Genomic DNA, 25,426 nt, shown 5'->3' with positions numbered 1-25,426 from the left:
CGGCCCCAGGGGAAGCTGGGTCACTGCATTGAGAGGGAGGTGGAGTTAACCCAAACCCAGGGCTCCACTGAGGATAGAGCAGAAAAGGGGCTGAAAAATGGTGCTTCTCCATCAGTTCCACGTAACAGGGCCAGGACTGGGCTGAGCTGCTGGGAATCCCCCAAACACTGGGGAAACCCTCCTTGAAATCCTCCTTACATGCCAGAGGAGAAATTCTAGAACCGTGGAACGCTTTGGAATGGAAGGGACCTTCCAGCTCGTCCAGTTCCAACCCAGCAAAACGCAGTAGGGCCAGATGAAGATCTTGCCCAGGAAGGGCAAACCGGTAGGCAAGAAGCTGCAGGATCCCATCTCAGAGCCCCCAAGGAAGAGCAGGGTTTCCTGAAGAGAGCCAGCACCTGCTTGTGCTGCAGCTGCTGGACCTGATGTGTTGGACAGTGTGGCTGCTGGCCACCCTGGCCATTCATAGCCCGGCCAGCCGCTGGCCGCAGAGGACCTGGAGACGGGGTTGATGTTCTGAGTGTCCCTGCAGGCCCCCTGCCCTGCCCAGAGTGCTCCAAGGCCAGCGGCTGCTCTCCCACAGCCACCTTGTGCTGCCTCGGCGCACGAGACAGCGACTCAATGGTTGGTGTCTTTGAGGCCTCTTGGGACATCACAGCTGCCTACGCTCAGTTCGGTGGAGCCCAATGGTAGCTGTTTCCTACACCCTCCCAATGAGTAACGCTGAAGCCCAAAGGTGCCCAAAGAGGACTACAATGGCCCCTCTACCACGTGCACCGGTGTGCAGGGGCACAAGCTCCAGGCCCCCATCCAGGGACACGTTGGGGACAGCGCCTGCCCCACGGGTGTTTGGAGTCCTGAGGTGAGACCAGAACACAGCAGCCGCTGCAGACCACCCTGTTCATAGCACCCCCAAGCTGAGAGGAGCTGGTTTGCATGTCACAGTCCCTGGGCTTTATTGGCGGGGGGGAAAGGGATGTCAACAGGGCAGCAGCCCCTCAGTGACCGCAGGGAAAATCCATCCCAGTGCATACACGAGGTTGCTGTAGATCTGCTCAGGAAGTCCACACGAGAGCACGCAGCAGAAGAACTCAAGGTCAAGGCGCAAGGTGCAGACAAGTGCAGCAGCCACACAGATGCCAACGGCCAGCTCCAGGCTGACCAAGAGCAGGGAGAGCATCCTGTGAAGAAGAAGAGCCATGGGAGACAGGGCAGGGTGGATGATGCCAACCCTAGGTCTCCTCTGGACTTGAGGGGGCCATGGGCTGCCCCCAGCCATTTCTCATCGCACCCTTAAGCAGAGTGAGACCTGAGACTCCTCAATCCCAGGAAACACCCAGGCTCAAGGAAAACTGACCCTGGCCAATGCTCAGCTAGAGCCCAGAGCCGGGCAGCAGCACACAGCATCAGCCTGAACTTGAGCCTGGCCAGATGGAGCAGGCGTACAGCACATCCCTGCCACTGCCTGGAGCGGGGTACAGGGCACCCCGAGGGGAAACTCACTGCAGCCAGTAGCAGAAACCACGTCTCCTGGCCAGCAAGTCCCTCTCCTCTTTCTGCGCCACGGCCTCTTCCAGCTTCTCAATTTGCTGATCCAGAATCTGGGAGAAACAAGGCTTGGAGTCTCTGAACCTGCTGGGGCCTCCTCCAACCTCACACTCCCCAAGGGCCTCTTTTGCCCTGGCCCTTCTGGCACTACCTTGTCCTTCTGCTGCTCCTCCCGCAGCCAGGCCCCCATGCAGGCAAGGTGTTTTTCCTCCTGCAAAACAAGGGCAGCGTCGGGCACTCTCAGCCCCCTCCAGCCCTCATTCACTACCCCACCGCCACAGGGCACTGAGAAGCGCGGGTGACTCCAGGCCACGCACAGGGAATTAAGTGATGGATGCCTCATCTCCTGGGCAATGTGTCCTCCTCCCCAGTCACCCTTTTGCCCGCAGCCAGTGGGCAACACGTGCCAGAGAACCCTCCTTCAGCAGGGGGGGGCGCTGGACAAGACTACCCCCGAGGACCCGGCACACCGCTCAGCCCCAGCCGGCACAGCTCTAGGACATGGCTAGGGGAGAGGACACCAACCTGGCTGCGGACCTCCTGCACAGCATCAGAGAGATCCTCATGAGTCCCGTCCTGCGTGGGGAAAGGAGAGCACGGGCTCAGGCTCTGCAGCCCCAGAGCCCATGGACCAGGAGCCCCTCCACACCTACCATGTCCTGCAGCAGCTCCTTGCTGCCGGCCTGCTCTGAGTATCTCTGCATGGCCAGTCTGAAGGCTGCTCCGTCGGCCTCTGCTGCCTGCAGGAGAGGAGAGGGAACAAGAGTGTCTCCAGGAGGGGCACGGCCCATTCCCTCCATTGCAGGCAACAGACCGTAAAGTAAATGTCACAGAATCACAGAATCAACTGCGCTGGTACAGAACTGTAGCATCCAGTCCAACCATTACCCTGCACTGACAAGCCCACCACTAAACTAAGCGCAAACTGATCTTCCCTCAAGATCTCCCCTCATGGCTGCCCCTCACCATCTCCACTCACAGCCACCCCTCGTCTCCCACCCATAGTGGCACACGCCCTATAGCTGCCACCGCTACCCCTCATGGCCACCTCTCATCTCCCCTCATGATTACCCCTCAGGAACGCTCCCCACACCCCATGGCTGCCCTTGCTCTCCCGTCATGATCTTCCCTCATGTCCTGCCCGCTCATGCCGCTGCCCGTGGCTGCTGGCGTACTCGGGCCAGCACTGACACCCCCTTCCCCGTCCCTGTGTGGACCGGCAGCCCCTCCACACCCACCATAGGCTGCAAGCCCTTCCCTGTCCCTGTCAGCACATGGCTCTGAGCAACCGGCTCTGGGTGACGCTGCTTCAGCAGGGACACGGGACCAGAGCAGCCGATGCCCAGAGCTCCCTCCCCGCCTCAGCCAGGCTGAGGCTGTGCAGGCGCCCTCCACACCCACCCAGCACTGCAGCCGCTCCTTCCACCTCCTGGACTCTGCACAACTCTGCTCCAGCTGCTCCACGAGCACACCGAGCGACTTCTTCACCTCTGCCGCCTCCATGGTAGTGCTGGCTGTGAGGGGCACTGACACGGGCGCTGGCAGCACAGACGCTCCTCTCTCGCCTTCGTTAAAGCCCTTCCCCAGCGCAGCGACACACCACAGGTCGTTGTTGTCTCTCTCCCACTCCTGCTCAGCAGCACCCAGGTTCTCCCGGTGCTCCCCACCTCTGGAAGCAGCCCAGCGCTACACCAGGGCACCTGTGTCACAGCCCCGCGGTGACAGCAGTGACATGGCTGCTACTACCCACTGTGACATGGCTGCTACTACCCACTGTGACATGGCCGCCAACTGCCCACTGTGACACGGCCGCTGCTGGCAGCAGGCGCTGAGCCGGGGACCCAGCCATAGCAATGAGGGGAACAAGGCTCTGCTATGGGTGCATGGGGCCGGAGCAATGGTGGCACCAGGGAGTCCAACTCCACCATGCTCACTGCTGGGGCCTCTGCTGCCGGCGCACATGAGCTCCTGTGAGCTTAGGGAGCGCGGCCCCAGGGGAAGCTGGGTCACTGCATTGAGAGGGAGGTGGAGTTAACCCAAACCCAGGGCTCCACTGAGGATAGAGCAGAAAAGGGGCTGAAAAATGATGCTTCTCCATCAGTTCCACGTAACAGGGCCAGGACTGGGCTGAGCTGCTGGGAATCCCCCAAACACTGGGGAAACCCTCCTTGAAATCCTCCTTACATGCCAGAGGAGAAATTCTAGAACCGTGGAACGCTTTGGAATGGAAGGGACCTTCCAGCTCGTCCAGTTCCAACCCAGCAAAACGCAGTAGGGCCAGATGAAGATCTTGCCCAGGAAGGGCAAACCGGTAGGCAAGAAGCTGCAGGATCCCATCTCAGAGCCCCCAAGGAAGAGCAGGGTTTCCTGAAGAGAGCCAGCACCTGCTTGTGCTGCAGCTGCTGGACCTGATGTGTTGGACAGTGTGGCTGCTGGCCACCCTGGCCATTCATAGCCCGGCCAGCCGCTGGCCGCAGAGGACCTGGAGACGGGGTTGATGTTCTGAGTGTCCCTGCAGGCCCCCTGCCCTGCCCAGAGTGCTCCAAGGCCAGCGGCTGCTCTCCCACAGCCACCTTGTGCTGCCTCGGCGCACGAGACAGCGACTCAATGGTTGGTGTCTTTGAGGCCTCTTGGGACATCACAGCTGCCTACGCTCAGTTCGGTGGAGCCCAATGGTAGCTGTTTCCTACACCCTCCCAATGAGTAACGCTGAAGCCCAAAGGTGCCCAAAGAGGACTACAATGGCCCCTCTACCACGTGCACCGGTGTGCAGGGGCACAAGCTCCAGGCCCCCATCCAGGGACACGTTGGGGACAGCGCCTGCCCCACGGGTGTTTGGAGTCCTGAGGTGAGACCAGAACACAGCAGCCGCTGCAGACCACCCTGTTCATAGCACCCCCAAGCTGAGAGGAGCTGGTTTGCATGTCACAGTCCCTGGGCTTTATTGGCGGGGGGGAAAGGGATGTCAACAGGGCAGCAGCCCCTCAGTGACCGCAGGGAAAATCCATCCCAGTGCATACACGAGGTTGCTGTAGATCTGCTCAGGAAGTCCACACGAGAGCACGCAGCAGAAGAACTCAAGGTCAAGGCGCAAGGTGCAGACAAGTGCAGCAGCCACACAGATGCCAACGGCCAGCTCCAGGCTGACCAAGAGCAGGGAGAGCATCCTGTGAAGAAGAAGAGCCATGGGAGACAGGGCAGGGTGGATGATGCCAACCCTAGGTCTCCTCTGGACTTGAGGGGGCCATGGGCTGCCCCCAGCCATTTCTCATCGCACCCTTAAGCAGAGTGAGACCTGAGACTCCTCAATCCCAGGAAACACCCAGGCTCAAGGAAAACTGACCCTGGCCAATGCTCAGCTAGAGCCCAGAGCCGGGCAGCAGCACACAGCATCAGCCTGAACTTGAGCCTGGCCAGATGGAGCAGGCGTACAGCACATCCCTGCCACTGCCTGGAGCGGGGTACAGGGCACCCCGAGGGGAAACTCACTGCAGCCAGTAGCAGAAACCACGTCTCCTGGCCAGCAAGTCCCTCTCCTCTTTCTGCGCCACGGCCTCTTCCAGCTTCTCAATTTGCTGATCCAGAATCTGGGAGAAACAAGGCTTGGAGTCTCTGAACCTGCTGGGGCCTCCTCCAACCTCACACTCCCCAAGGGCCTCTTTTGCCCTGGCCCTTCTGGCACTACCTTGTCCTTCTGCTGCTCCTCCCGCAGCCAGGCCCCCATGCAGGCAAGGTGTTTTTCCTCCTGCAAAACAAGGGCAGCGTCGGGCACTCTCAGCCCCCTCCAGCCCTCATTCACTACCCCACCGCCACAGGGCACTGAGAAGCGCGGGTGACTCCAGGCCACGCACAGGGAATTAAGTGATGGATGCCTCATCTCCTGGGCAATGTGTCCTCCTCCCCAGTCACCCTTTTGCCCGCAGCCAGTGGGCAACACGTGCCAGAGAACCCTCCTTCAGCAGGGGGGGGCGCTGGACAAGACTACCCCCGAGGACCCGGCACACCGCTCAGCCCCAGCCGGCACAGCTCTAGGACATGGCTAGGGGAGAGGACACCAACCTGGCTGCGGACCTCCTGCACAGCATCAGAGAGATCCTCATGAGTCCCGTCCTGCGTGGGGAAAGGAGAGCACGGGCTCAGGCTCTGCAGCCCCAGAGCCCATGGACCAGGAGCCCCTCCACACCTACCATGTCCTGCAGCAGCTCCTTGCTGCCGGCCTGCTCTGAGTATCTCTGCATGGCCAGTCTGAAGGCTGCTCCGTCGGCCTCTGCTGCCTGCAGGAGAGGAGAGGGAACAAGAGTGTCTCCAGGAGGGGCACGGCCCATTCCCTCCATTGCAGGCAACAGACCGTAAAGTAAATGTCACAGAATCACAGAATCAACTGCGCTGGTACAGAACTGTAGCATCCAGTCCAACCATTACCCTGCACTGACAAGCCCACCACTAAACTAAGCGCAAACTGATCTTCCCTCAAGATCTCCCCTCATGGCTGCCCCTCACCATCTCCACTCACAGCCACCCCTCGTCTCCCACCCATAGTGGCACACGCCCTATAGCTGCCACCGCTACCCCTCATGGCCACCTCTCATCTCCCCTCATGATTACCCCTCAGGAACGCTCCCCACACCCCATGGCTGCCCTTGCTCTCCCGTCATGATCTTCCCTCATGTCCTGCCCGCTCATGCCGCTGCCCGTGGCTGCTGGCGTACTCGGGCCAGCACTGACACCCCCTTCCCCGTCCCTGTGTGGACCGGCAGCCCCTCCACACCCACCATAGGCTGCAAGCCCTTCCCTGTCCCTGTCAGCACATGGCTCTGAGCAACCGGCTCTGGGTGACGCTGCTTCAGCAGGGACACGGGACCAGAGCAGCCGATGCCCAGAGCTCCCTCCCCGCCTCAGCCAGGCTGAGGCTGTGCAGGCGCCCTCCACACCCACCCAGCACTGCAGCCGCTCCTTCCACCTCCTGGACTCTGCACAACTCTGCTCCAGCTGCTCCACGAGCACACCGAGCGACTTCTTCACCTCTGCCGCCTCCATGGTAGTGCTGGCTGTGAGGGGCACTGACACGGGCGCTGGCAGCACAGACGCTCCTCTCTCGCCTTCGTTAAAGCCCTTCCCCAGCGCAGCGACACACCACAGGTCGTTGTTGTCTCTCTCCCACTCCTGCTCAGCAGCACCCAGGTTCTCCCGGTGCTCCCCACCTCTGGAAGCAGCCCAGCGCTACACCAGGGCACCTGTGTCACAGCCCCGCGGTGACAGCAGTGACATGGCTGCTACTACCCACTGTGACATGGCTGCTACTACCCACTGTGACATGGCCGCCAACTGCCCACTGTGACACGGCCGCTGCTGGCAGCAGGCGCTGAGCCGGGGACCCAGCCATAGCAATGAGGGGAACAAGGCTCTGCTATGGGTGCATGGGGCCGGAGCAATGGTGGCACCAGGGAGTCCAACTCCACCATGCTCACTGCTGGGGCCTCTGCTGCCGGCGCACATGAGCTCCTGTGAGCTTAGGGAGCGCGGCCCCAGGGGAAGCTGGGTCACTGCATTGAGAGGGAGGTGGAGTTAACCCAAACCCAGGGCTCCACTGAGGATAGAGCAGAAAAGGGGCTGAAAAATGGTGCTTCTCCATCAGTTCCACGTAACAGGGCCAGGACTGGGCTGAGCTGCTGGGAATCCCCCAAACACTGGGGAAACCCTCCTTGAAATCCTCCTTACATGCCAGAGGAGAAATTCTAGAACCGTGGAACGCTTTGGAATGGAAGGGACCTTCCAGCTCGTCCAGTTCCAACCCAGCAAAACGCAGTAGGGCCAGATGAAGATCTTGCCCAGGAAGGGCAAACCGGTAGGCAAGAAGCTGCAGGATCCCATCTCAGAGCCCCCAAGGAAGAGCAGGGTTTCCTGAAGAGAGCCAGCACCTGCTTGTGCTGCAGCTGCTGGACCTGATGTGTTGGACAGTGTGGCTGCTGGCCACCCTGGCCATTCATAGCCCGGCCAGCCGCTGGCCGCAGAGGACCTGGAGACGGGGGTTGATGTTCTGAGTGTCCCTGCAGGCCCCCTGCCCTGCCCAGAGTGCTCCAAGGCCAGCGGCTGCTCTCCCACAGCCACCTTGTGCTGCCTCGGCGCACGAGACAGCTACTCAATGGTTGGTGTCTTTGAGGCCTCTTGGGACATCACAGCTGCCTACGCTCAGTTCGGTGGAGCCCAATGGTAGCTGTTTCCTACACCCTCCCAATGAGTAACGCTGAAGCCCAAAGGTGCCCAAAGAGGACTACAATGGCCCCTCTACCACGTGCACCGGTGTGCAGGGGCACAAGCTCCAGGCCCCCATCCAGGGACACGTTGGGGACAGCGCCTGCCCCACGGGTGTTTGGAGTCCTGAGGTGAGACCAGAACACAGCAGCCGCTGCAGACCACCCTGTTCATAGCACCCCCAAGCTGAGAGGAGCTGGTTTGCATGTCACAGTCCCTGGGCTTTATTGGCGGGGGGGAAAGGGATGTCAACAGGGCAGCAGCCCCTCAGTGACCGCAGGGAAAATCCATCCCAGTGCATACACGAGGTTGCTGTAGATCTGCTCAGGAAGTCCACACGAGAGCACGCAGCAGAAGAACTCAAGGTCAAGGCGCAAGGTGCAGACAAGTGCAGCAGCCACACAGATGCCAACGGCCAGCTCCAGGCTGACCAAGAGCAGGGAGAGCATCCTGTGAAGAAGAAGAGCCATGGGAGACAGGGCAGGGTGGATGATGCCAACCCTAGGTCTCCTCTGGACTTGAGGGGGCCATGGGCTGCCCCCAGCCATTTCTCATCGCACCCTTAAGCAGAGTGAGACCTGAGACTCCTCAATCCCAGGAAACACCCAGGCTCAAGGAAAACTGACCCTGGCCAATGCTCAGCTAGAGCCCAGAGCCGGGCAGCAGCACACAGCATCAGCCTGAACTTGAGCCTGGCCAGATGGAGCAGGCGTACAGCACATCCCTGCCACTGCCTGGAGCGGGGTACAGGGCACCCCGAGGGGAAACTCACTGCAGCCAGTAGCAGAAACCACGTCTCCTGGCCAGCAAGTCCCTCTCCTCTTTCTGCGCCACGGCCTCTTCCAGCTTCTCAATTTGCTGATCCAGAATCTGGGAGAAACAAGGCTTGGAGTCTCTGAACCTGCTGGGGCCTCCTCCAACCTCACACTCCCCAAGGGCCTCTTTTGCCCTGGCCCTTCTGGCACTACCTTGTCCTTCTGCTGCTCCTCCCGCAGCCAGGCCCCCATGCAGGCAAGGTGTTTTTCCTCCTGCAAAACAAGGGCAGCGTCGGGCACTCTCAGCCCCCTCCAGCCCTCATTCACTACCCCACCGCCACAGGGCACTGAGAAGCGCGGGTGACTCCAGGCCACGCACAGGGAATTAAGTGATGGATGCCTCATCTCCTGGGCAATGTGTCCTCCTCCCCAGTCACCCTTTTGCCCGCAGCCAGTGGGCAACACGTGCCAGAGAACCCTCCTTCAGCAGGGGGGGGCGCTGGACAAGACTACCCCCGAGGACCCGGCACACCGCTCAGCCCCAGCCGGCACAGCTCTAGGACATGGCTAGGGGAGAGGACACCAACCTGGCTGCGGACCTCCTGCACAGCATCAGAGAGATCCTCATGAGTCCCGTCCTGCGTGGGGAAAGGAGAGCACGGGCTCAGGCTCTGCAGCCCCAGAGCCCATGGACCAGGAGCCCCTCCACACCTACCATGTCCTGCAGCAGCTCCTTGCTGCCGGCCTGCTCTGAGTATCTCTGCATGGCCAGTCTGAAGGCTGCTCCGTCGGCCTCTGCTGCCTGCAGGAGAGGAGAGGGAACAAGAGTGTCTCCAGGAGGGGCACGGCCCATTCCCTCCATTGCAGGCAACAGACCGTAAAGTAAATGTCACAGAATCACAGAATCAACTGCGCTGGTACAGAACTGTAGCATCCAGTCCAACCATTACCCTGCACTGACAAGCCCACCACTAAACTAAGCGCAAACTGATCTTCCCTCAAGATCTCCCCTCATGGCTGCCCCTCACCATCTCCACTCACAGCCACCCCTCGTCTCCCACCCATAGTGGCACACGCCCTATAGCTGCCACCGCTACCCCTCATGGCCACCTCTCATCTCCCCTCATGATTACCCCTCAGGAACGCTCCCCACACCCCATGGCTGCCCTTGCTCTCCCGTCATGATCTTCCCTCATGTCCTGCCCGCTCATGCCGCTGCCCGTGGCTGCTGGCGTACTCGGGCCAGCACTGACACCCCCTTCCCCGTCCCTGTGTGGACCGGCAGCCCCTCCACACCCACCATAGGCTGCAAGCCCTTCCCTGTCCCTGTCAGCACATGGCTCTGAGCAACCGGCTCTGGGTGACGCTGCTTCAGCAGGGACACGGGACCAGAGCAGCCGATGCCCAGAGCTCCCTCCCCGCCTCAGCCAGGCTGAGGCTGTGCAGGCGCCCTCCACACCCACCCAGCACTGCAGCCGCTCCTTCCACCTCCTGGACTCTGCACAACTCTGCTCCAGCTGCTCCACGAGCACACCGAGCGACTTCTTCACCTCTGCCGCCTCCATGGTAGTGCTGGCTGTGAGGGGCACTGACACGGGCGCTGGCAGCACAGACGCTCCTCTCTCGCCTTCGTTAAAGCCCTTCCCCAGCGCAGCGACACACCACAGGTCGTTGTTGTCTCTCTCCCACTCCTGCTCAGCAGCACCCAGGTTCTCCCGGTGCTCCCCACCTCTGGAAGCAGCCCAGCGCTACACCAGGGCACCTGTGTCACAGCCCCGCGGTGACAGCAGTGACATGGCTGCTACTACCCACTGTGACATGGCCGCCAACTGCCCACTGTGACACGGCCGCTGCTGGCAGCAGGCGCTGAGCCGGGGACCCAGCCATAGCAATGAGGGGAACAAGGCTCTGCTATGGGTGCATGGGGCCGGAGCAATGGTGGCACCAGGGAGTCCAACTCCACCATGCTCACTGCTGGGGCCTCTGCTGCCGGCGCACATGAGCTCCTGTGAGCTTAGGGAGCGCGGCCCCAGGGGAAGCTGGGTCACTGCATTGAGAGGGAGGTGGAGTTAACCCAAACCCAGGGCTCCACTGAGGATAGAGCAGAAAAGGGGCTGAAAAATGGTGCTTCTCCATCAGTTCCACGTAACAGGGCCAGGACTGGGCTGAGCTGCTGGGAATCCCCCAAACACTGGGGAAACCCTCCTTGAAATCCTCCTTACATGCCAGAGGAGAAATTCTAGAACCGTGGAACGCTTTGGAATGGAAGGGACCTTCCAGCTCGTCCAGTTCCAACCCAGCAAAACGCAGTAGGGCCAGATGAAGATCTTGCCCAGGAAGGGCAAACCGGTAGGCAAGAAGCTGCAGGATCCCATCTCAGAGCCCCCAAGGAAGAGCAGGGTTTCCTGAAGAGAGCCAGCACCTGCTTGTGCTGCAGCTGCTGGACCTGATGTGTTGGACAGTGTGGCTGCTGGCCACCCTGGCCATTCATAGCCCGGCCAGCCGCTGGCCGCAGAGGACCTGGAGACGGGGTTGATGTTCTGAGTGTCCCTGCAGGCCCCCTGCCCTGCCCAGAGTGCTCCAAGGCCAGCGGCTGCTCTCCCACAGCCACCTTGTGCTGCCTCGGCGCACGAGACAGCGACTCAACGGTTGGTGTCTTTGAGGCCTCTTGGGACATCACAGCTGCCTACGCTCAGTTCGGTGGAGCCCAATGGTAGCTGTTTCCTACACCCTCCCAATGAGTAACGCTGAAGCCCAAAGGTGCCCAAAGAGGACTACAATGGCCCCTCTACCACGTGCACCGGTGTGCAGGGGCACAAGCTCCAGGCCCCCATCCAGGGACACGTTGGGGACAGCGCCTGCCCCACGGGTGTTTGGAGTCCTGAGGTGAGACCAGAACACAGCAGCCGCTGCAGACCACCCTGTTCATAGCACCCCCAAGCTGAGAGGAGCTGGTTTGCATGTCACAGTCCCTGGGCTTTATTGGCGGGGGGGAAAGGGATGTCAACAGGGCAGCAGCCCCTCAGTGACCGCAGGGAAAATCCATCCCAGTGCATACACGAGGTTGCTGTAGATCTGCTCAGGAAGTCCACACGAGAGCACGCAGCAGAAGAACTCAAGGTCAAGGCGCAAGGTGCAGACAAGTGCAGCAGCCACACAGATGCCAACGGCCAGCTCCAGGCTGACCAAGAGCAGGGAGAGCATCCTGTGAAGAAGAAGAGCCATGGGAGACAGGGCAGGGTGGATGATGCCAACCCTAGGTCTCCTCTGGACTTGAGGGGGCCATGGGCTGCCCCCAGCCATTTCTCATCGCACCCTTAAGCAGAGTGAGACCTGAGACTCCTCAATCCCAGGAAACACCCAGGCTCAAGGAAAACTGACCCTGGCCAATGCTCAGCTAGAGCCCAGAGCCGGGCAGCAGCACACAGCATCAGCCTGAACTTGAGCCTGGCCAGATGGAGCAGGCGTACAGCACATCCCTGCCACTGCCTGGAGCGGGGTACAGGGCACCCCGAGGGGAAACTCACTGCAGCCAGTAGCAGAAACCACGTCTCCTGGCCAGCAAGTCCCTCTCCTCTTTCTGCGCCACGGCCTCTTCCAGCTTCTCAATTTGCTGATCCAGAATCTGGGAGAAACAAGGCTTGGAGTCTCTGAACCTGCTGGGGCCTCCTCCAACCTCACACTCCCCAAGGGCCTGTTTTGCCCTGGCCCTTCTGGCACTACCTTGTCCTTCTGCTGCTCCTCCCGCAGCCAGGCCCCCATGCAGGCAAGGTGTTTTTCCTCCTGCAAAACAAGGGCAGCGTCGGGCACTCTCAGCCCCCTCCAGCCCTCATTCACTACCCCACCGCCACAGGGCACTGAGAAGCGCGGGTGACTCCAGGCCACGCACAGGGAATTAAGTGATGGATGCCTCATCTCCTGGGCAATGTGTCCTCCTCCCCAGTCACCCTTTTGCCCGCAGCCAGTGGGCAACACGTGCCAGAGAACCCTCCTTCAGCAGGGGGGGGCGCTGGACAAGACTACCCCCGAGGACCCGGCACACCGCTCAGCCCCAGCCGGCACAGCTCTAGGACATGGCTAGGGGAGAGGACACCAACCTGGCTGCGGACCTCCTGCACAGCATCAGAGAGATCCTCATGAGTCCCGTCCTGCGTGGGGAAAGGAGAGCACGGGCTCAGGCTCTGCAGCCCCAGAGCCCATGGACCAGGAGCCGCTCCACACCTACCATGTCCTGCAGCAGCTCCTTGCTGCCGGCCTGCTCTGAGTATCTCTGCATGGCCAGTCTGAAGGCTGCTCCGTCGGCCTCTGCTGCCTGCAGGAGAGGAGAGGGAACAAGAGTGTCTCCAGGAGGGGCACGGCCCATTCCCTCCATTGCAGGCAACAGACCGTAAAGTAAATGTCACAGAATCACAGAATCAACTGCGCTGGTACAGAACTGTAGCATCCAGTCCAACCATTACCCTGCACTGACAAGCCCACCACTAAACTAAGCGCAAACTGATCTTCCCTCAAGATCTCCCCTCATGGCTGCCCCTCACCATCTCCACTCACAGCCACCCCTCGTCTCCCACCCATAGTGGCACACGCCCTATAGCTGCCACCGCTACCCCTCATGGCCACCTCTCACCTCCCCTCATGATTACCCCTCAGGAACGCTCCCCACACCCCATGGCTGCCCTTGCTCTCCCGTCATGATCTTCCCTCATGTCCTGCCCGCTCATGCCGCTGCCCGTGGCTGCTGGCGTACTCGGGCCAGCACTGACACCCCCTTCCCCGTCCCTGTGTGGACCGGCAGCCCCTCCACACCCACCATAGGCTGCAAGCCCTTCCCTGTCCCTGTCAGCACATGGCTCTGAGCAACCGGCTCTGGGTGACGCTGCTTCAGCAGGGACACGGGACCAGAGCAGCCGATGCCCAGAGCTCCCTCCCCGCCTCAGCCAGGCTGAGGCTGTGCAGGCGCCCTCCACACCCACCCAGCACTGCAGCCGCTCCTTCCACCTCCTGGACTCTGCACAACTCTGCTCCAGCTGCTCCACGAGCACACCGAGCGACTTCTTCACCTCTGCCGCCTCCATGGTAGTGCTGGCTGTGAGGGGCACTGACACGGGCGCTGGCAGCACAGACGCTCCTCTCTCGCCTTCGTTAAAGCCCTTCCCCAGCGCAGCGACACACCACAGGTCGTTGTTGTCTCTCTCCCACTCCTGCTCAGCAGCACCCAGGTTCTCCCGGTGCTCCCCACCTCTGGAAGCAGCCCAGCGCTACACCAGGGCACCTGTGTCACAGCCCCGCGGTGACAGCAGTGACATGGCTGCTACTACCCACTGTGACATGGCCGCCAACTGCCCACTGTGACACGGCCGCTGCTGGCAGCAGGCGCTGAGCCGGGGACCCAGCCATAGCAATGAGGGGAACAAGGCTCTGCTATGGGTGCATGGGGCCGGAGCAATGGTGGCACCAGGGAGTCCAACTCCACCATGCTCACTGCTGGGGCCTCTGCTGCCGGCGCACATGAGCTCCTGTGAGCTTAGGGAGCGCGGCCCCAGGGGAAGCTGGGTCACTGCATTGAGAGGGAGGTGGAGTTAACCCAAACCCAGGGCTCCACTGAGGATAGAGCAGAAAAGGGGCTGAAAAATGGTGCTTCTCCATCAGTTCCACGTAACAGGGCCAGGACTGGGCTGAGCTGCTGGGAATCCCCCAAACACTGGGGAAACCCTCCTTGAAATCCTCCTTACATGCCAGAGGAGAAATTCTAGAACCGTGGAACGCTTTGGAATGGAAGGGACCTTCCAGCTCGTCCAGTTCCAACCCAGCAAAACGCAGTAGGGCCAGATGAAGATCTTGCCCAGGAAGGGCAAACCGGTAGGCAAGAAGCTGCAGGATCCCATCTCAGAGCCCCCAAGGAAGAGCAGGGTTTCCTGAAGAGAGCCAGCACCTGCTTGTGCTGCAGCTGCTGGACCTGATGTGTTGGACAGTGTGGCTGCTGGCCACCCTGGCCATTCATAGCCCGGCCAGCCGCTGGCCGCAGAGGACCTGGAGACGGGGTTGATGTTCTGAGTGTCCCTGCAGGCCCACTGCCCTGCCCAGAGTGCTCCAAGGCCAGCGGCTGCTCTCCCACAGCCACCTTGTGCTGCCTCGTCGCACGAGACAGCGACTCAATGGTTGGTGTCTTTGAGGCCTCTTGGGACATCACAGCTGCCTACGCTCAGTTCGGTGGAGCCCAATGGTAGCTGTTTCCTACACCCTCCCAATGAGTAACGCTGAAGCCCAAAGGTGCCCAAAGAGGACTACAATGGCCCCTCTACCACGTGCACCGGTGTGCAGGGGCACAAGCTCCAGGCCCCCATCCAGGGACACGTTGGGGACAGCGCCTGCCCCACGGGTGTTTGGAGTCCTGAGGTGAGACCAGAACACAGCAGCCGCTGCAGACCACCCTGTTCATAGCACCCCCAAGCTGAGAGGAGCTGGTTTGCATGTCACAGTCCCTGGGCTTTATTGGCGGGGGGGAAAGGGATGTCAACAGGGCAGCAGCCCCTCAGTGACCGCAGGGAAAATCCATCCCAGTGCATACACGAGGTTGCTGTAGATCTGCTCAGGAAGTCCACACGAGAGCACGCAGCAGAAGAACTCAAGGTCAAGGCGCAAGGTGCAGACAAGTGCAGCAGCCACACAGATGCCAACGGCCAGCTCCAGGCTGACCAAGAGCAGGGAGAGCATCCTGTGAAGAAGAAGAGCCATGGGAGACAGGGCAGGGTGGATGATGCCAACCCTAGGTCTCCTCTGGACTTGAGGGGGCCATGGGCTGCCCCCAGCCATTTCTCATCGCACCCTTAAGCAGAGTGAGACCTGAGACTCCTCAATCCCAGGAAACACCCAGGCTCAAGGAAAACTGACCCTGGCCAATGCTCAGCTAGAGCCCAGAGCCGGGCAGCAGCACACAGCATCAGCCTGAACTTGAGCCTGGCCAGATGGAGCAGGCGTACAGCACATCCCTGCCACTGCCTGGAGCGGGGTACAGGGCACCCCGAGGGGAAACTCACTGCAGCCAGTAGCAGAAACCACGTCTCCTGGCCAGCAAGTCCCTCTCCTCTTTCTGCGCCACGGCCTCTTCCAGCTTCTCAATTTGCTGATCCAGAATCTGGGAGAAACAAGGCTTGGAGTCTCTGAACCTGCTGGGGCCTCCTCCAACCTCACACTCCCCAAGGGCCTCTTTTGCCCTGGCCCTTCTGGCACTACCTTGTCCTTCTGCTGCTCCTCCCGCAGCCAGGCCCCCATGCAGGCAAGGTGTTTTTCCTCCTGCAAAACAAGGGCAGCGTCGGGCACTCTCAGCCCCCTCCAGCCCTCATTCACTACCCCACCGCCACAGGGCACTGAGAAGCGCGGGTGACTCCAGGCCACGCACAGGGAATTAAGTGATGGATGCCTCATCTCCTGGGCAATGTGTCCTCCTCCCCAGTCACCCTTTTGCCCGCAGCCAGTGGGCAACACGTGCCAGAGAACCCTCCTTCAGCAGGGGGGGGCGCTGGACAAGACTACCCCCGAGGACCCGGCACACCGCTCAGCCCCAGCCGGCACAGCTCTAGGACATGGCTAGGGGAGAGGACACCAACCTGGCTGCGGACCTCCTGCACAGCATCAGAGAGATCCTCATGAGTCCCGTCCTGCGTGGGGAAAGGAGAGCACGGGCTCAGGCTCTGCAGCCCCAGAGCCCATGGACCAGGAGCCCCTCCACACCTACCATGTCCTGCAGCAGCTCCTTGCTGCCGGCCTGCTCTGAGTATCTCTGCATGGCCAGTCTGAAGGCTGCTCCGTCGGCCTCTGCTGCCTGCAGGAGAGGAGAGGGAACAAGAGTGTCTCCAGGAGGGGCACGGCCCATTCCCTCCATTGCAGGCAACAGACCGTAAAGTAAATGTCACAGAATCACAGAATCAACTGCGCTGGTACAGAACTGTAGCATCCAGTCCAACCATTACCCTGCACTGACAAGCCCACCACTAAACTAAGCGCAAACTGATCTTCCCTCAAGATCTCCCCTCATGGCTGCCCCTCACCATCTCCACTCACAGCCACCCCTCGTCTCCCACCCATAGTGGCACACGCCCTATAGCTGCCACCGCTACCCCTCATGGCCACCTCTCATCTCCCCTCATGATTACCCCTCAGGAACGCTCCCCACACCCCATGGCTGCCCTTGCTCTCCCGTCATGATCTTCCCTCATGTCCTGCCCGCTCATGCCGCTGCCCGTGGCTGCTGGCGTACTCGGGCCAGCACTGACACCCCCTTCCCCGTCCCTGTGTGGACCGGCAGCCCCTCCACACCCACCATAGGCTGCAAGCCCTTCCCTGTCCCTGTCAGCACATGGCTCTGAGCAACCGGCTCTGGGTGACGCTGCTTCAGCAGGGACACGGGACCAGAGCAGCCGATGCCCAGAGCTCCCTCCCCGCCTCAGCCAGGCTGAGGCTGTGCAGGCGCCCTCCACACCCACCCAGCACTGCAGCCGCTCCTTCCACCTCCTGGACTCTGCACAACTCTGCTCCAGCTGCTCCACGAGCACACCGAGCGACTTCTTCACCTCTGCCGCCTCCATGGTAGTGCTGGCTGTGAGGGGCACTGACACGGGCGCTGGCAGCACAGACGCTCCTCTCTCGCCTTCGTTAAAGCCCTTCCCCAGCGCAGCGACACACCACAGGTCGTTGTTGTCTCTCTCCCACTCCTGCTCAGCAGCACCCAGGTTCTCCCGGTGCTCCCCACCTCTGGAAGCAGCCCAGCGCTACACCAGGGCACCTGTGTCACAGCCCCGCGGTGACAGCAGTGACATGGCTGCTACTACCCACTGTGACATGGCTGCTACTACCCACTGTGACATGGCCGCCAACTGCCCACTGTGACACGGCCGCTGCTGGCAGCAGGCGCTGAGCCGGGGACCCAGCCATAGCAATGAGGGGAACAAGGCTCTGCTATGGGTGCATGGGGCCGGAGCAATGGTGGCACCAGGGAGTCCAACTCCACCATGCTCACTGCTGGGGCCTCTGCTGCCGGCGCACATGAGCTCCTGTGAGCTTAGGGAGCGCGGCCCCAGGGGAAGCTGGGTCACTGCATTGAGAGGGAGGTGGAGTTAACCCAAACCCAGGGCTCCACTGAGGATAGAGCAGAAAAGGGGCTGAAAAATGGTGCTTCTCCATCAGTTCCACGTAACAGGGCCAGGACTGGGCTGAGCTGCTGGGAATCCCCCAAACACTGGGGAAACCCTCCTTGAAATCCTCCTTACATGCCAGAGGAGAAATTCTAGAACCGTGGAACGCTTTGGAATGGAAGGGACCTTCCAGCTCGTCCAGTTCCAACCCAGCAAAACGCAGTAGGGCCAGATGAAGATCTTGCCCAGGAAGGGCAAACCGGTAGGCAAGAAGCTGCAGGATCCCATCTCAGAGCCCCCAAGGAAGAGCAGGGTTTCCTGAAGAGAGCCAGCACCTGCTTGTGCTGCAGCTGCTGGACCTGATGTGTTGGACAGTGTGGCTGCTGGCCACCCTGGCCATTCATAGCCCGGCCAGCCGCTGGCCGCAGAGGACCTGGAGACGGGGTTGATGTTCTGAGTGTCCCTGCAGGCCCACTGCCCTGCCCAGAGTGCTCCAAGGCCAGCGGCTGCTCTCCCACAGCCACCTTGTGCTGCCTCGTCGCACGAGACAGCGACTCAATGGTTGGTGTCTTTGAGGCCTCTTGGGACATCACAGCTGCCTACGCTCAGTTCGGTGGAGCCCAATGGTAGCTGTTTCCTACACCCTCCCAATGAGTAACGCTGAAGCCCAAAGGTGCCCAAAGAGGACTACAATGGCCCCTCTACCACGTGCACCGGTGTGCAGGGGCACAAGCTCCAGGCCCCCATCCAGGGACACGTTGGGGACAGCGCCTGCCCCACGGGTGTTTGGAGTCCTGAGGTGAGACCAGAACACAGCAGCCGCTGCAGACCACCCTGTTCATAGCACCCCCAAGCTGAGAGGAGCTGGTTTGCATGTCACAGTCCCTGGGCTTTATTGGCGGGGGGGAAAGGGATGTCAACAGGGCAGCAGCCCCTCAGTGACCGCAGGGAAAATCCATCCCAGTGCATACACGAGGTTGCTGTAGATCTGCTCAGGAAGTCCACACGAGAGCACGCAGCAGAAGAACTCAAGGTCAAGGCGCAAGGTGCAGACAAGTGCAGCAGCCACACAGATGCCAACGGCCAGCTCCAGGCTGACCAAGAGCAGGGAGAGCATCCTGTGAAGAAGAAGAGCCATGGGAGACAGGGCAGGGTGGATGATGCCAACCCTAGGTCTCCTCTGGACTTGAGGGGGCCATGGGCTGCCCCCAGCCATTTCTCATCGCACCCTTAAGCAGAGTGAGACCTGAGACTCCTCAATCCCAGGAAACACCCAGGCTCAAGGAAAACTGACCCTGGCCAATGCTCAGCTAGAGCCCAGAGCCGGGCAGCAGCACACAGCATCAGCCTGAACTTGAGCCTGGCCAGATGGAGCAGGCGTACAGCACATCCCTGCCACTGCCTGGAGCGGGGTACAGGGCACCCCGAGGGGAAACTCACTGCAGCCAGTAGCAGAAACCACGTCTCCTGGCCAGCAAGTCCCTCTCCTCTTTCTGCGCCACGGCCTCTTCCAGCTTCTCAATTTGCTGATCCAGAATCTGGGAGAAACAAGGCTTGGAGTCTCTGAACCTGCTGGGGCCTCCTCCAACCTCACACTCCCCAAGGGCCTCTTTTGCCCTGGCCCTTCTGGCACTACCTTGTCCTTCTGCTGCTCCTCCCGCAGCCAGGCCCCCATGCAGGCAAGGTGTTTTTCCTCCTGCAAAACAAGGGCAGCGTCGGGCACTCTCAGCCCCCTCCAGCCCTCATTCACTACCCCACCGCCACAGGGCACTGAGAAGCGCGGGTGACTCCAGGCCACGCACAGGGAATTAAGTGATGGATGCCTCATCTCCTGGGCAATGTGTCCTCCTCCCCAGTCACCCTTTTGCCCGCAGCCAGTGGGCAACACGTGCCAGAGAACCCTCCTTCAGCAGGGGGGGGCGCTGGACAAGACTACCCCCGAGGACCCGGCACACCGCTCAGCCCCAGCCGGCACAGCTCTAGGACATGGCTAGGGGAGAGGACACCAACCTGGCTGCGGACCTCCTGCACAGCATCAGAGAGATCCTCATGAGTCCCGTCCTGCGTGGGGAAAGGAGAGCACGGGCTCAGGCTCTGCAGCCCCAGAGCCCATGGACCAGGAGCCCCTCCACACCTACCATGTCCTGCAGCAGCTCCTTGCTGCCGGCCTGCTCTGAGTATCTCTGCATGGCCAGTCTGAAGGCTGCTCCGTCGGCCTCTGCTGCCTGCAGGAGAGGAGAGGGAACAAGAGTGTCTCCAGGAGGGGCACGGCCCATTCCCTCCATTGCAGGCAACAGACCGTAAAGTAAATGTCACAGAATCACAGAATCAACTGCGCTGGTACAGAACTGTAGCATCCAGTCCAACCATTACCCTGCACTGACAAGCCCACCACTAAACTAAGCGCAAACTGATCTTCCCTCAAGATCTCCCCTCATGGCTGCCCCTCACCATCTCCACTCACAGCCACCCCTCGTCTCCCACCCATAGTGGCACACGCCCTATAGCTGCCACCGCTACCCCTCATGGCCACCTCTCACCTCCCCTCATGATTACCCCTCAGGAACGCTCCCCACACCCCATGGCTGCCCTTGCTCTCCCGTCATGATCTTCCCTCATGTCCTGCCCGCTCATGCCGCTGCCCGTGGCTGCTGGCGTACTCGGGCCAGCACTGACACCCCCTTCCCCGTCCCTGTGTGGACCGGCAGCCCCTCCACACCCACCATAGGCTGCAAGCCCTTCCCTGTCCCTGTCAGCACATGGCTCTGAGCAACCGGCTCTGGGTGACGCTGCTTCAGCAGGGACACGGGACCAGAGCAGCCGATGCCCAGAGCTCCCTCCCCGCCTCAGCCAGGCTGAGGCTGTGCAGGCGCCCTCCACACCCACCCAGCACTGCAGCCGCTCCTTCCACCTCCTGGACTCTGCACAACTCTGCTCCAGCTGCTCCACGAGCACACCGAGCGACTTCTTCACCTCTGCCGCCTCCATGGTAGTGCTGGCTGTGAGGGGCACTGACACGGGCGCTGGCAGCACAGACGCTCCTCTCTCGCCTTCGTTAAAGCCCTTCCCCAGCGCAGCGACACACCACAGGTCGTTGTTGTCTCTCTCCCACTCCTGCTCAGCAGCACCCAGGTTCTCCCGGTGCTCCCCACCTCTGGAAGCAGCCCAGCGCTACACCAGGGCACCTGTGTCACAGCCCCGCGGTGACAGCAGTGACATGGCTGCTACTACCCACTGTGACATGGCTGCTACTACCCACTGTGACATGGCCGCCAACTGCCCACTGTGACACGGCCGCTGCTGGCAGCAGGCGCTGAGCCGGGGACCCAGCCATAGCAATGAGGGGAACAAGGCTCTGCTATGGGTGCATGGGGCCGGAGCAATGGTGGCACCAGGGAGTCCAACTCCACCATGCTCACTGCTGGGGCCTCTGCTGCCGGCGCACATGAGCTCCTGTGAGCTTAGGGAGCGCGGCCCCAGGGGAAGCTGGGTCACTGCATTGAGAGGGAGGTGGAGTTAACCCAAACCCAGGGCTCCACTGAGGATAGAGCAGAAAAGGGGCTGAAAAATGGTGCTTCTCCATCAGTTCCACATAACAGGGCCAGGACTGGGCTGAGCTGCTGGGAATCCCCCAAACACTGGGGAAACCCTCCTTGAAATCCTCCTTACATGCCAGAGGAGAAATTCTAGAACCGTGGAACGCTTTGGAATGGAAGGGACCTTCCAGCTCGTCCAGTTCCAACCCAGCAAAACGCAGTAGGGCCAGATGAAGATCTTGCCCAGGAAGGGCAAACCGGTAGGCAAGAAGCTGCAGGATCCCATCTCAGAGCCCCCAAGGAAGAGCAGGGTTTCCTGAAGAGAGCCAGCACCTGCTTGTGCTGCAGCTGCTGGACCTGATGTGTTGGACAGTGTGGCTGCTGGCCACCCTGGCCATTCATAGCCCGGCCAGCCGCTGGCCGCAGAGGACCTGGAGACGGGGTTGATGTTCTGAGTGTCCCTGCAGGCCCACTGCCCTGCCCAGAGTGCTCCAAGGCCAGCGGCTGCTCTCCCACAGCCACCTTGTGCTGCCTCGTCGCACGAGACAGCGACTCAACGGTTGGTGTCTTTGAGGCCTCTTGGGACATCACAGCTGCCTACGCTCAGTTCGGTGGAGCCCAATGGTAGCTGTTTCCTACACCCTCCCAATGAGTAACGCTGAAGCCCAAAGGTGCCCAAAGAGGACTACAATGGCCCCTCTACCACGTGCACCGGTGTGCAGGGGCACAAGCTCCAGGCCCCCATCCAGGGACACGTTGGGGACAGCGCCTGCCCCACGGGTGTTTGGAGTCCTGAGGTGAGACCAGAACACAGCAGCCGCTGCAGACCACCCTGTTCATAGCACCCCCAAGCTGAGAGGAGCTGGTTTGCATGTCACAGTCCCTGGGCTTTATTGGCGGGGGGGAAAGGGATGTCAACAGGGCAGCAGCCCCTCAGTGACCGCAGGGAAAATCCATCCCAGTGCATACACGAGGTTGCTGTAGATCTGCTCAGGAAGTCCACACGAGAGCACGCAGCAGAAGAACTCAAGGTCAAGGCGCAAGGTGCAGACAAGTGCAGCAGCCACACAGATGCCAACGGCCAGCTCCAGGCTGACCAAGAGCAGGGAGAGCATCCTGTGAAGAAGAAGAGCCATGGGAGACAGGGCAGGGTGGATGATGCCAACCCTAGGTCTCCTCTGGACTTGAGGGGGCCATGGGCTGCCCCCAGCCATTTCTCATCGCACCCTTAAGCAGAGTGAGACCTGAGACTCCTCAATCCCAGGAAACACCCAGGCTCAAGGAAAACTGACCCTGGCCAATGCTCAGCTAGAGCCCAGAGCCGGGCAGCAGCACACAGCATCAGCCTGAACTTGAGCCTGGCCAGATGGAGCAGGCGTACAGCACATCCCTGCCACTGCCTGGAGCGGGGTACAGGGCACCCCGAGGGGAAACTCACTGCAGCCAGTAGCAGAAACCACGTCTCCTGGCCAGCAAGTCCCTCTCCTCTTTCTGCGCCACGGCCTCTTCCAGCTTCTCAATTTGCTGATCCAGAATCTGGGAGAAACAAGGCTTGGAGTCTCTGAACCTGCTGGGGCCTCCTCCAACCTCACACTCCCCAAGGGCCTGTTTTGCCCTGGCCCTTCTGGCACTACCTTGTCCTTCTGCTGCTCCTCCCGCAGCCAGGCCCCCATGCAGGCAAGGTGTTTTTCCTCCTGCAAAACAAGGGCAGCGTCGGGCACTCTCAGCCCCCTCCAGCCCTCATTCACTACCCCACCGCCACAGGGCACTGAGAAGCGCGGGTGACTCCAGGCCACGCACAGGGAATTAAGTGATGGATGCCTCATCTCCTGGGCAATGTGTCCTCCTCCCCAGTCACCCTTTTGCCCGCAGCCAGTGGGCAACACGTGCCAGAGAACCCTCCTTCAGCAGGGGGGGGCGCTGGACAAGACTACCCCCGAGGACCCGGCACACCGCTCAGCCCCAGCCGGCACAGCTCTAGGACATGGCTAGGGGAGAGGACACCAACCTGGCTGCGGACCTCCTGCACAGCATCAGAGAGATCCTCATGAGTCCCGTCCTGCGTGGGGAAAGGAGAGCACGGGCTCAGGCTCTGCAGCCCCAGAGCCCATGGACCAGGAGCCCCTCCACACCTACCATGTCCTGCAGCAGCTCCTTGCTGCCGGCCTGCTCTGAGTATCTCTGCATGGCCAGTCTGAAGGCTGCTCCGTCGGCCTCTGCTGCCTGCAGGAGAGGAGAGGGAACAAGAGTGTCTCCAGGAGGGGCACGGCCCATTCCCTCCATTGCAGGCAACAGACCGTAAAGTAAATGTCACAGAATCACAGAATCAACTGCGCTGGTACAGAACTGTAGCATCCAGTCCAACCATTACCCTGCACTGACAAGCCCACCACTAAACTAAGCGCAAACTGATCTTCCCTCAAGATCTCCCCTCATGGCTGCCCCTCACCATCTCCACTCACAGCCACCCCTCGTCTCCCACCCATAGTGGCACACGCCCTATAGCTGCCACCGCTACCCCTCATGGCCACCTCTCATCTCCCCTCATGATTACCCCTCAGGAACGCTCCCCACACCCCATGGCTGCCCTTGCTCTCCCGTCATGATCTTCCCTCATGTCCTGCCCGCTCATGCCGCTGCCCGTGGCTGCTGGCGTACTCGGGCCAGCACTGACACCCCCTTCCCCGTCCCTGTGTGGACCGGCAGCCCCTCCACACCCACCATAGGCTGCAAGCCCTTCCCTGTCCCTGTCAGCACATGGCTCTGAGCAACCGGCTCTGGGTGACGCTGCTTCAGCAGGGACACGGGACCAGAGCAGCCGATGCCCAGAGCTCCCTCCCCACCTCAGCCAGGCTGAGGCTGTGCAGGCGCCCTCCACACCCACCCAGCACTGCAGCCGCTCCTTCCACCTCCTGGACTCTGCACAACTCTGCTCCAGCTGCTCCACGAGCACACCGAGCGACTTCTTCACCTCTGCCGCCTCCATGGTAGTGCTGGCTGTGAGGGGCACTGACACGGGCGCTGGCAGCACAGACGCTCCTCTCTCGCCTTCGTTAAAGCCCTTCCCCAGCGCAGCGACACACCACAGGTCGTTGTTGTCTCTCTCCCACTCCTGCTCAGCAGCACCCAGGTTCTCCCGGTGCTCCCCACCTCTGGAAGCAGCCCAGCGCTACACCAGGGCACCTGTGTCACAGCCCCGCGGTGACAGCAGTGACATGGCTGCTACTACCCACTGTGACATGGCTGCTACTACCCACTGTGACATGGCCGCCAACTGCCCACTGTGACACGGCCGCTGCTGGCAGCAGGCGCTGAGCCGGGGACCCAGCCATAGCAATGAGGGGAACAAGGCTCTGCTATGGGTGCATGGGGCCGGAGCAATGGTGGCACCAGGGAGTCCAACTCCACCATGCTCACTGCTGGGGCCTCTGCTGCCGGCGCACATGAGCTCCTGTGAGCTTAGGGAGCGCGGCCCCAGGGGAAGCTGGGTCACTGCATTGAGAGGGAGGTGGAGTTAACCCAAACCCAGGGCTCCACTGAGGATAGAGCAGAAAAGGGGCTGAAAAATGGTGCTTCTCCATCAGTTCCACGTAACAGGGCCAGGACTGGGCTGAGCTGCTGGGAATCCCCCAAACACTGGGGAAACCCTCCTTGAAATCCTCCTTACATGCCAGAGGAGAAATTCTAGAACCGTGGAACGCTTTGGAATGGAAGGGACCTTCCAGCTCGTCCAGTTCCAACCCAGCAAAACGCAGTAGGGCCAGATGAAGATCTTGCCCAGGAAGGGCAAACCGGTAGGCAAGAAGCTGCAGGATCCCATCTCAGAGCCCCCAAGGAAGAGCAGGGTTTCCTGAAGAGAGCCAGCACCTGCTTGTGCTGCAGCTGCTGGACCTGATGTGTTGGACAGTGTGGCTGCTGGCCACCCTGGCCATTCATAGCCCGGCCAGCCGCTGGCCGCAGAGGACCTGGAGACGGGGTTGATGTTCTGAGTGTCCCTGCAGGCCCACTGCCCTGCCCAGAGTGCTCCAAGGCCAGCGGCTGCTCTCCCACAGCCACCTTGTGCTGCCTCGTCGCACGAGACAGCGACTCAATGGTTGGTGTCTTTGAGGCCTCTTGGGACATCACAGCTGCCTACGCTCAGTTCGGTGGAGCCCAATGGTAGCTGTTTCCTACACCCTCCCAATGAGTAACGCTGAAGCCCAAA

At 61.1% G+C, this 25,426-nt stretch overlaps 7 protein-coding genes across 7 annotated transcripts; all 7 read right to left on the bottom strand.

The window, feature by feature from the left end:
• Nucleotides 1-979: 979 nt before the first annotated feature.
• On the bottom strand, nucleotides 980-3,330 carry LOC133272384 (uncharacterized). Its single transcript, XM_061459544.1, has 7 exons — nucleotides 3,299-3,330; nucleotides 2,950-3,217; nucleotides 2,202-2,288; nucleotides 2,074-2,124; nucleotides 1,700-1,759; nucleotides 1,504-1,601; nucleotides 980-1,181 (listed from the first exon to the last, which is right to left on the bottom strand). Exons 1-7 carry the CDS (start codon nucleotides 3,328-3,330, stop codon nucleotides 980-982), a joined length of 798 nt encoding a protein of 265 aa, XP_061315528.1.
• A 1,183-nt stretch (nucleotides 3,331-4,513) lies between these two features.
• Nucleotides 4,514-6,864, bottom strand: LOC133272383 (uncharacterized). Its single transcript, XM_061459543.1, has 7 exons — nucleotides 6,833-6,864; nucleotides 6,484-6,751; nucleotides 5,736-5,822; nucleotides 5,608-5,658; nucleotides 5,234-5,293; nucleotides 5,038-5,135; nucleotides 4,514-4,715 (listed from the first exon to the last, which is right to left on the bottom strand). Exons 1-7 carry the CDS (start codon nucleotides 6,862-6,864, stop codon nucleotides 4,514-4,516), a joined length of 798 nt encoding a protein of 265 aa, XP_061315527.1.
• Nucleotides 6,865-8,048: 1,184 nt separating this feature from the next.
• Nucleotides 8,049-10,375, bottom strand: LOC133272382 (uncharacterized). The gene is made up of 7 exons (XM_061459542.1): nucleotides 10,368-10,375; nucleotides 10,019-10,286; nucleotides 9,271-9,357; nucleotides 9,143-9,193; nucleotides 8,769-8,828; nucleotides 8,573-8,670; nucleotides 8,049-8,250 (listed from the first exon to the last, which is right to left on the bottom strand). Exons 1-7 carry the CDS (start codon nucleotides 10,373-10,375, stop codon nucleotides 8,049-8,051), a joined length of 774 nt encoding a protein of 257 aa, XP_061315526.1.
• Nucleotides 10,376-11,558: 1,183 nt separating this feature from the next.
• LOC133272381 (uncharacterized) lies at nucleotides 11,559-13,885 on the bottom strand. Its single transcript, XM_061459541.1, has 7 exons — nucleotides 13,878-13,885; nucleotides 13,529-13,796; nucleotides 12,781-12,867; nucleotides 12,653-12,703; nucleotides 12,279-12,338; nucleotides 12,083-12,180; nucleotides 11,559-11,760 (listed from the first exon to the last, which is right to left on the bottom strand). Exons 1-7 carry the CDS (start codon nucleotides 13,883-13,885, stop codon nucleotides 11,559-11,561), a joined length of 774 nt encoding a protein of 257 aa, XP_061315525.1.
• Nucleotides 13,886-15,068: 1,183 nt separating this feature from the next.
• LOC133272380 (uncharacterized) lies at nucleotides 15,069-17,419 on the bottom strand. Its single transcript, XM_061459540.1, has 7 exons — nucleotides 17,388-17,419; nucleotides 17,039-17,306; nucleotides 16,291-16,377; nucleotides 16,163-16,213; nucleotides 15,789-15,848; nucleotides 15,593-15,690; nucleotides 15,069-15,270 (listed from the first exon to the last, which is right to left on the bottom strand). The coding sequence occupies exons 1-7, from the start codon at nucleotides 17,417-17,419 to the stop codon at nucleotides 15,069-15,071; spliced, it is 798 nt and encodes a 265-aa protein (XP_061315524.1).
• A 1,183-nt stretch (nucleotides 17,420-18,602) lies between these two features.
• LOC133272379 (uncharacterized) lies at nucleotides 18,603-20,953 on the bottom strand. Its single transcript, XM_061459539.1, has 7 exons — nucleotides 20,922-20,953; nucleotides 20,573-20,840; nucleotides 19,825-19,911; nucleotides 19,697-19,747; nucleotides 19,323-19,382; nucleotides 19,127-19,224; nucleotides 18,603-18,804 (listed from the first exon to the last, which is right to left on the bottom strand). Exons 1-7 carry the CDS (start codon nucleotides 20,951-20,953, stop codon nucleotides 18,603-18,605), a joined length of 798 nt encoding a protein of 265 aa, XP_061315523.1.
• Nucleotides 20,954-22,136: 1,183 nt separating this feature from the next.
• Nucleotides 22,137-24,487, bottom strand: LOC133272378 (uncharacterized). The gene is made up of 7 exons (XM_061459537.1): nucleotides 24,456-24,487; nucleotides 24,107-24,374; nucleotides 23,359-23,445; nucleotides 23,231-23,281; nucleotides 22,857-22,916; nucleotides 22,661-22,758; nucleotides 22,137-22,338 (listed from the first exon to the last, which is right to left on the bottom strand). The coding sequence occupies exons 1-7, from the start codon at nucleotides 24,485-24,487 to the stop codon at nucleotides 22,137-22,139; spliced, it is 798 nt and encodes a 265-aa protein (XP_061315521.1).
• Nucleotides 24,488-25,426: the final 939 nt, after the last annotated feature.

Source organism: Pezoporus flaviventris, unplaced genomic scaffold (assembly GCF_033815535.1).
Source record: "Pezoporus flaviventris isolate CSIRO_AGI_PZ_B2104156 unplaced genomic scaffold, CSIRO_AGI_Pfla_v1 ptg000029l, whole genome shotgun sequence".
NCBI lineage: Eukaryota > Metazoa > Chordata > Aves > Psittaciformes > Psittacidae > Pezoporus > Pezoporus flaviventris.
This window is presented reverse-complemented; position numbering and strand designations above follow the sequence as displayed.